Source organism: Melanotaenia boesemani, chromosome 3, assembly GCF_017639745.1.
Source record: "Melanotaenia boesemani isolate fMelBoe1 chromosome 3, fMelBoe1.pri, whole genome shotgun sequence".
In the NCBI taxonomy this organism is placed as follows: Eukaryota; Metazoa; Chordata; class Actinopteri; order Atheriniformes; family Melanotaeniidae; genus Melanotaenia; species Melanotaenia boesemani.
This window is the reverse complement of record NC_055684.1, coordinates 32,134,720-32,144,517: the sequence shown is the minus strand read 5'-3', so window position 1 is coordinate 32,144,517 and position 9,798 is coordinate 32,134,720. Positions and strand designations below refer to the sequence as shown.

Genomic DNA, 9,798 nt, shown 5'->3' with positions numbered 1-9,798 from the left:
GTTTATTAGAACTTTTGCACACTGATTATTCAGAGTGATTAGTCCACATAGATTTCTGCCAGTTCTGAAAGACATGTTAAACTCTGGTTAAACAATGAAAATCAGTCTCAACTCTGTATACAACTCTCTCTATTCCTGTTTTGAAATCACATCTGTATGTATGTCCTGGCAATATAGGCAGGTTTTTAAAGCACAGGCGATGGCAGTAAACTAAAAATTCTACCAAGAGGCACAGAAAACCTTTCATCCAGCAAAAATAACATGCTGTTACCAGCACAAGAGGTTTTCTATTGGCTTGTGAAATTGGAAAAAAGAACGAGGGAGAGAGTGAGGCAGGCAATAGAAAGAGAGGAGAGATGAGAAGCGCTGCTGCAGAACACACCTCATCTCCTCTTTAGCTGGAGGGATAGAGAGGAAAACGATCCAGTCTGTGCCTATTTTCTGCTTGCCTCAGAGATAGACGAGCCAGGGAAGTTATGTTTCAGGAATCTTAAGTGATAAATAAATGAAAGACTGAGAAAGATAACACAAAAGCACATCGGCATGTGAAGAATCTGCAAATGCAAGATTGGCAGTAAATGGAGAAAGAAGAAGCAACAGAGATGTAATCAATGCTTCTGATGCGGTAAGAAACTAGACATATGTTGCCAGAATTTTCTGAGCTAACAGGACATTGCAGCACTTACAGAAATGTGTAGTCACTCATGCACACATGCAGCTTTGGATGCAGATGCGGGTACTTAAAGGTGATTATAGCAGGTGTATTTGAAATGGAGAAGCAAGTGGAGTGGAAGAGGCTGTGTTTGGATGAAAACATTGTTTATGTTAGAGTGTGTTAGTGTATTCATGCCAGAGCAGATTCAGCTGCAGAGCAATGCGTCTGTGTTTTTTTTTTTTCTTTTCCTTCATATCTGCATCCAGCATCTCTACTGCTGTCATACCATCCCTTTTTCCTGCTCTAAAATCCTCTCTATTCTGCCCTGTTGCAGAGTCTCTCTATTATTGCTGCACAGCCCACACAAACCCTGTGCAAAGGAAAATTTCATACAAGTACGTAACATTTCTTCCTACAATTCTTGCTTTCATTCAGCTTCATTCTGTCTGCCAAGAGAACCAAAGAAGAAAGATGTTTGACTTAAAAGCCAGAAAGTGTTCCCAAATAACTCCATCTTCATCCGTTCACATCCTATCTCCTACAACTGAGTCTCTTAATGCTTGTCTTTTACAGTATATAGATTACAAACTGACTCCAATCTGGAATTTTATAAAAGAGTGACAAAAGTTACAGCACTCTAATATAGATTATTTTTATGGATTCATGGGTTAAGAGCTTGCAGGTGCTTCTGTTTTCAAGTTTACGGATCAATGTCAAGGGCCATTCTGGCATCTCAAAGTAACTAAGAGCCAGACAGTAATTGAGATTTTGTGTTTATTATGAAAGGGTCAAAGTTTTACAAAGGAGCACCAAATTGTTACTTCTTTATTTTATTTTATTTATTTTATTATTTTTTTTTTTAATTATTATTATTTTGGAATGAATAATTTTAAAGTATTTTTATGTCATCTTTTTTTTTTAATTGATAGTCTGTTACTATAGAAACACAGATAAAGATGGTTGCTATCCCAACACTTAGACAGCAGCTTTTGGATTTTGAGAAAAGATGAAAATCAACAACCAAGAAAAAATATCAAATCTGAACTTCTGTTGTGCCACATGTTTAGAAGAGAAAATAGTTTGGAAAAACTGTTGTTTTACAAGGCTTCATCGGTAAAAGAATATGCATAAACATAAGCTCTTCAGCAAGGCTTGAGATAGCGGATACATTAGAGCCAATAAAAACAGCATACTGTAAAGCAGTGGTTCCCAACCTGGGGTCCCTGGGCCCCTTAGGGGTCCTCAAAGAGCACAAAGGGTCCCAAAGTCTTTGACTGTTCGGAGACAATGTGATTTAAATCCATGTCCACACAGAGGGGTGTTTAGGTGTATTCGCTTGAGTTTTTATTATTATATGGGTGTTTCATTTACATGAAATCAGTGTTTTGGGAGCCCAAAAACAGTAACTCGCACCATTTCATTAGTGACACATGTCTAAAACATGCCACAGTACAGATTAATTATCCTTGTTTTGAAACAAAATTTAAAAAGTAAGGCTATGTGTTTATAATCACCTTAACATTGATGTTATCAAAGGAAATGATTCAGCCAGAATGTCTCATTTATGGTGAGAAGGAGCTAATGAAAACATAAAACCTAGCATGGTTTCAACACAGGGCAGGCAGGGGTCCACAGCTTTTGGTTAGCTTGTTGGAAACAGTCTGGATAAGAATTAGTTTCTTTAGGTGTTTAGACACTGCTCTTAGCCACAAAATCACAGATTTCCCTTTTCCACTTGGGGATGAGTAATTGCTTCAAGTGGAGGAATTTATATATTTCTCTGTTTCAATCACATGAGAGTGAGGGTTGAGCCAGAAATTGACCAGATGATTGGTGAAGTGTAAAATGATATGATCACCGAACCTGTCTGTCATGGTAAAAGGACAGCTAAGGCAACAAGTGAAGGGGTAGATTTACTGGTGGAATCAGCCCTTGGAAGAATAAGACACAGCGTTTGAGATAGACAGAGAAGCTCAGTTATTTATTAGGCACTTCTATTAAGGATGTCTGCCAGATGGCCACTAGTTGATGTATTATGGGTATGTCCAGAGGCAGACCAAGGACACGGTGGAGAGTTTATGGATGGATGGATGGATGGATGGATGGTTAGACCCAAGGACTCTTAAAAGCTCTCAATCATGTTTGATTTCTGATTGTATTTAAAGAGGAACTCAATTTAGGGAATTCCAGTCTGTTTATAGAATTTAAAGAGTTCTTCTGTAAAAAAAAAGAGCAATTTTTTAGAAAGCTGCACAGAATCTGATATATTGCAAAACAAGCTGATTCTGAAGACCGAGATTTTGAAAAAAGTGTTTAATTTCACCCTCATTTTTTAAGAACACTGGTTCAAGGCTACATTAACACTACTAGGATAAGAACTTTTATTACAGAGGAAGAGGATATCTCTGCTTCTGCGGCTTGCTAAATGTTTTTCCACGCTGTTTTTAGTCTGATCATCTCACAGGACTGCAAGAGCAGAGCATCATCATGAATTTTTATAAAACTGAAAGATTTGTTGGATGAAGTTTATGCTACAATATGTTTGTGAACGCACTTATACTACCACAACTGACCAAACTACTGCCATAAGTACAAAATATAATATATTTACTCATATTTTTGGTAAAGATCAATCTTGTCCTAATGGCAGCAACTGCCCTGTAATTATTTATGAAATAAAGAATCACTTAAAATGTTCTATTTTATTTCGTGTCATGGTAAAGTCGTACTCCTGCTGTGGATAATTTATTTAATATGCTGTTCCATATGACGCTTTCACAGAAGTCTGACTCAAAGGAGTCCGATAAGTAACAATGTCCAGCAAAAGCAAAAATAGTGTTTATTTGTCCAAATTGAAAAGATTGTGCTAATGAGTAGCCACTCGCTCATAAAGATCTGTTTTGCACTCCTTTTATGAACAGCTCGAAATTGCAAGGCAACACTTCACTGGCACACATCAACACACGGTTCAGCTTTTCTGAAACCTCCAAAAACGCCGTGAGCTTTTGAGAGCAAATGATAAAAGTGGAGGACATCAAACTTAAATGATTAATCCATTATTGAGGGGAGTGCACGTAAAAAGAAGAGGGAGCGGAGATGAAAGAGAATAGATGATACAGGAGTATAAGGAGCCCCAGGTGGGAACTGCTCTTGTGTTTTTACTATAAGGAGGTCACACATTAAACTGACTAACATGCAGTAGTCATGACAAAGTCCCACCTTACTACATTTTGCTGCTTTAATCAGTCAGTTTTTTTTTTCACCTTGACAGTAACTTGGCAAGTATCTCTCCATACTTCCCCTCACCCACTAACCAACACAGCCAACTTCAAAGGCTGCACGGTTTTACATTACCTTTCTGTCAAACATGTAGACTGTAGGCCTGCTGATTTCTGCACACCAGCTGGCAGGATGGAAATATTTTGCAAGTGTCAGATGAAGTTACAAATTAATTTGATAACATTTTTTTTTTACCTGTTGAGACCTGATTCAACATTTGAGCATTACAGTTTCTGTGTTAAGAGGGCATGTCTAGTCTAATGGGTAAAAGGAAAAAAAATAGCAAACTGAAACAGTGGTTTGAAGAAACTACATAATAAATGGAGATGTAAAGAAAGTGCAGTTTCCTTATGAGTCTGAACTGCAAACAACTGCTCTCGTAATGTTTCCAACTACTTTATATTTATGGTGATGATAACAAGCATCCCCAGTCAACATTTTATGATGTAATATGGCTGATTTGCCAGGGTATTGCATACAAAGTAAGGTTAAAAAAATTATTTGTTTTGTTTGGTTTGGTTCCTTTTTTTTTTTTTTTTAAGTGCTGTGACTGCCCTTGTCCTAGTAGCTCCAGTCTGACTGCATAATGGTGAGTTCAGGGCTCTTTGGGATTCACAGCATCTGTTGTTGTAGAGGCTGGTGGTATGTTTGGAGCATGTTGTTGCAATTGAGCCCATTAAAAATTAAGAATTGCCTTTTTTTTTGCAGAGGCCTTAAAATGGCATATCATGGATAACAAATACAACCCTGTTTTTTTCTGAAAAGTAAGTAGTTAGGTACTTTGCACTAGTTACTAAAGTTAAAAACATGCAATTTAAAAGAAATCATTAAAAACGAGTTAGGCTTTTTATGGCTGCTGTTTATATCTTACACAAAGAAGGTATGACAGCACCTTGTCACCTCTGTAAACTGAGAGGATTCACCAGCTGGTGCTGCTTTAGAGCTTCTCAGTGAATGCAGTTTACAAATTTACTACTGCAAGGGAGTCGCAGATCATCTTTGTCATTTAACAAAATATAAGGTCATTCAGAGAGGATACGCCACCTCTGAGACCATTGCTTTTTCTTTTTATTCATTTAATCCACATATATCTAACAGGAGTGCCAACCACACACATCTTTATAGAATTAAATGAAATTCAGATAATTTTTGCATAATCCAGCTGACAGACAGACAAACTGCCCCTTAAAAGATACATCTGGAAAACCTGAAATCACCTCTGCAATTCCATTCAGCTTTTTCGATGTCTATGACATATTTCATTTTGTAGTATAATATTAATATGGTTGTTCTAGTCTGCAACTTTATCATTTGCCGCACTCATGAGTATAATTTGCATTAACAGCATGAACTCCATTAATAGTTCATTTAGACAATGAACACAATGCTGATCCACTTTTGTAGCATTCAACATGTTAGAGACTTTGTTTAAGGATGACATTATATTTAAACCTTTGTTCTATGCACCAAGGTGTCCAAAAGCTCATTAATGCAGGTCTATTGAAATGAAAAACATGCTGCTGTTTTTAATAATAACAGCACTGAGCATGTTGGCCTCTGTACGCACATTATTAGCTGACTTTTATAGTTCTCTGGCGTCGAGAACTGTTTGGCATTTGTGAGGTCCACGCACACATTATTTCCACTGCAGGGTGCATGCATTATTCGTCAATTACTGGGACGTTCTGATTGCTGTAAAATATCTGTGATCTGTTGGTGTGATCATTTTGTATGAATACTAACTCACTTAGGATATGAAAGTCTTCCAAATGCTGATGTAACTTTGGTGTGTGCTTTGTATTGTTCCAGCAGCAGATATTCACGCTGCTGGCCCCACTGAATTCTTTAAATGCCGAAGACTAATAATATAAAAGATCCTTGGGGTCTCATTTAAATGTTATGTAATGAATAACATTTGTGGGAGGCTATGCTCTCACTGGCACTGAATGTGAACTACTGATATAAAATAACATAATTTCATCACTCCTATGTTCTTAACTAAAAGTAGCACTAAAGTATGTCTTTCTTTTGTTTGTTTTGTTTTGTTTTTTTTGTTGTTGTTGTTTTGTTTTTTTGCTTGTAATTACTGTCTTCAGGCTTTACTGCAGTTGGAGTAGATCTCCACTTCAAAAAAAATTTTTTTAGACCTTTTCTATCCATTTTTCCTTCTTCAGCTCTCTTATTCTTACTGGAAGAACATTTTAGTCTTGAAAACTGCTGTCATGGTTGCTATGGCAACAGTTGTAATTTCTAAATGTATGCTGGATGATTTGCAAACTAATGAGATATGATGTGTAAACATGTTGTTGTACATTTAGTTTTGACTGCAGTTTTTTTCTTTTCTGAATCTTTGTCTTTTGTTGTGTTTCTGACAACAGTGAGCTGGAACATCCCAGGCTACAATTCCTCTACCTGTGGTCAGGATGTGAAACTGATGTGACAACAAAAGAAGTCATCAAGTCACAGCCACTGCATGGTCCCTGTTCCTACCACTACAATCAAACTCACACACAGTAACACAATCAGTTTAGAAGAGGCCTCAGGAATGAGAAGATATGCATTTCAACTTGTTTGATTTTTCTTTCTTATTTCTTTTTAAGCTAATGCCCGTCATGATGTCATGTTATGAGTAATGACACTAAACCATCTGTTAGAATTTGCTCACACATCTCTGGTCCAAATGATTACTTTTGTATCGCCATAAGAAAGTTTTCCTCACCTTGTCTGAATCAGTTCCCGTTACACGTGAGGATTATGAGGCCGGCTTTAGTGCTTCTACAGTCACATTGTCTTTTGTGTGTGTTTAGTGGTGTGTTTGTGTCCATTGTTGTGGGCTCGCTACCTCCTGCACTGCCATGGCATGTCTCTTGCCCACTGAGGTGTGTGTGTCAGATAAAGCCATGGTTCTCCCCTGATTCTGTCTACCATGAAGCTCCCACTGTGGACTGTAATGACTTGCTGTTGACCAAGCTCCCTTTGCCCATACCCCCAAACACACACACCCTACGTCTGCAGAGCAACCTCCTGTCAGTTCTGGACACTGCGGTGCTACATGGAATCCCCAATCTCACCGACTTAGACCTTTCCCAGAACCGCTTCAGTCATGTCAGGGCAGTAACTCATAGCTCCTCCATGCCATCGCTGTTGTCCCTACACCTGGAGGAAAATCATCTTAGTCACCTCCCCGAGGCTTCCTTCTCATCACTGCCAGCTTTGCAAGAACTCTTTCTCAGCCACAACAACTTACATTCAATAGCACCTGGGGCTTTTGCTGGTCTGGACTCCCTTCTTCGTCTCCATATAAACAACAACAGGCTCACTACTGTAGACCCTCGGTGGTTCAGGACTTTGCCTCGTTTGGAAGTTCTCATGCTTGGGGGCAACCCTGTGGAGGCTCTACCTGAGAGGGGCTTCGGGGCCCTAAAATCCCTCCGGAGCCTTGTGCTTGGTGGTATGGGTCTGAGAGGCTTGGCTGAGAAAGCTCTGGAAGGTCTAGAGGACCTGGAAAGCCTTTCCTTCTATGACAACCTGCTGTCCAAAGTTCCATCTCAAGCACTAAAGAGAGTGCCAGGACTGAAGTTCCTCGACCTCAACAAGAACCATATCAAACTGATTGAGACAGGAGACTTCCAAGATATGCTCCACCTGAAGGAACTCGGTCTGAACAACATGGAGGAGCTTGTGTCCATTGAAAAAGCCGCCCTGGAGAACCTCCCTGAGCTCACCAAGCTTGAGATCACCAACAACCCACGTCTGTCCTACATTCATCCTCAGGCTTTCGTCCAGCTTGGCAGGCTGGAGAGTCTAATGCTCAACTCCAATTCTCTGAGTGCTCTACACCAAAATATCATCATCTCCCTGCCAAGTCTTCAGGAGGTCAGCTTACATTCCAACCCACTGAGATGTGACTGCCTGTTTCACTGGGCTGCCAAGGACACCTCTCATCTTCGCTTGGAAAGGGACATGAAAATAAAAACACAAATACCCCGAGTGGTGCGTTTTATCCAACCCCAGGCAACCTTGTGCTCTGAACCACCAGAACTGAGAGCACGCAGAGTGAGAGAGGTATCCTCAGGAGACATGTCCTCCTCCTGTCTGCCTAATATTCCTGCCAGCTCCCTTCCTTCCTATGTAGGGGTTCAGGAAGGAAGCAAACTGGTTTTGCACTGCCGAGCACTTGCAGATCCACAGCCTGAAATGTACTGGGTGACCCCTTCTGGCTTGAGACTTGGAGCTTCACAAAGCCAATCATCCAAAAGTTTCTCAGCTCCTGATCTCTGCAAGAATGCAACCATGGCTGATAGATTAAACAGTCCATCTGCCTCTAGTGTCCAGTACCCTCAGGCTCAAGATGATACTTCCTGCCAGCCCTCCAAAGACTACCAGCTACTGCCTGAGGGAACTCTGGAGATCAGGAAAATCACCCCTAAAGATGCAGGACTGTATACCTGTGTGGCTGAGAATGCACTGGGAGCAGATACACGAAGCATTACTGTGGGAGTGCACAATAGAGGAAAAAATAGAAAGAGGGCGGTGGCAACTAAACCGAAGAAATTTGAAGCAATTAGATTAGATGCCAGGTTAGGGTTAAGAGAGGTTGGAGAACACTATGCTATTTTGTCCTGGCAGAGCAGACACAACCTCCCCTCGACTCGGCTATCCTGGCAGGCCATACACCCAAACGCCTACATGCCAACATACACCACACGCATCCTTGCTGGCACACAGAGCTTCAACTTGACTCACCTGCAAGCAGAGACATTTTACAGAGTGTGTCTGCACTTAGGGATTAGCGAGAGCAGCAAACACGTAAGCCGGAGATCAAGGGAAAGGCCTCAGTGTGTTACGTTTAGGACAAAGGAAGCCACAGAGCTTCTGCTTGGCTTGCAGCTCAACCCACAGCTGACCTCCACAGCTGTCACACTACTGCTCCTCGCACTTATACTGCTGATGGCAGGCCAGGGTTGGGACACTGAGCCCAGCGAGGTGGGAGAAAAGCTCCACAATACCCATCATCAAGACATGAAGGGTCCTCACACACTGATCATCAATCAAAACACAAAAGAAAATGAGGAACATCAGCCAAATCAGAGTGAGAAACTGCTACTAAATCATATCTACTGAAACAATTGTTCATATTTAAATGCAGACAAGATGTGATGAGACACAAACATGCACACATTCAACATGACAAACATACACTTTGCTACTCAAAACAACATGATAGGAATCGGAGATGACAGTGCAGAGATTTGTATTTATTTTCTATACAGCATAAAGTATATATTGACATTGTTTCTGTGTTAAGATGTGTTGTAAAAAAATGCCTATTCACTAACCAGGGAAATAAAACTGGACAATCATACTCCTGTTGCACAGGAGAAACAAATGAGCCTGAGCTGCCTACAACCACGGGACTGAAACTAAAGGGAACTTGATGCAATCTAGGAAAAGATATTTACAGAAGAGAGCAGCTCAGACCTCCAGGGTTTTTTTTCCCCTGTTTTCTGTCTACATGTTTCTACAGACTGAAGCATACTTCCTTCAAGCTGATGAAAATCTGCCTTATGACTGATGCTGAATGAACTTCCTGCTTGTTTGGACTATATGGGTTAAAATGATTGATGTAAACAGCCCTCTTGCTTCGCTCTCATCATCTTGGACAGAGTTGTCCATCTTGCAGTACATATATGGTATACTCATTCAAATTACCAGTCTGTTAAAATAAAAATAATCTAAAAGTGAATGTTTGATCTTTTTTTTTTCATTTTTTACCCTTTGCAATAACTATTTCATAAACACTGGTATGCTGTTCATTTTCATTTCTCATACTAAACTGAGCTTATATGTAAGATAGTATATAT

The 9,798-nt window shown here is 40.0% G+C and overlaps 1 protein-coding gene across 2 annotated transcripts; it reads left to right on the top strand.

The window, feature by feature from the left end:
• The first annotated feature begins 355 nt into the window (after positions 1–355).
• On the top strand, positions 356–9,680 carry lrrn2 (leucine rich repeat neuronal 2). Of its 2 annotated transcripts, XM_041981611.1 has the most exons (3): positions 356–625; positions 990–1,050; positions 6,313–9,680. In XM_041981611.1, exon 3 carries the CDS (start codon positions 6,560–6,562, stop codon positions 9,056–9,058), a length of 2,499 nt encoding a protein of 832 aa, XP_041837545.1. In that variant the 5' UTR covers positions 356–625; positions 990–1,050; positions 6,313–6,559; the 3' UTR covers positions 9,059–9,680. The 2 variants fall into 2 exon arrangements, with proteins under 2 accessions (XP_041837545.1, XP_041837544.1); XM_041981610.1 differs by lacking the exon at positions 990–1,050.
• The last annotated feature ends 118 nt before the right edge of the window (positions 9,681–9,798 follow it).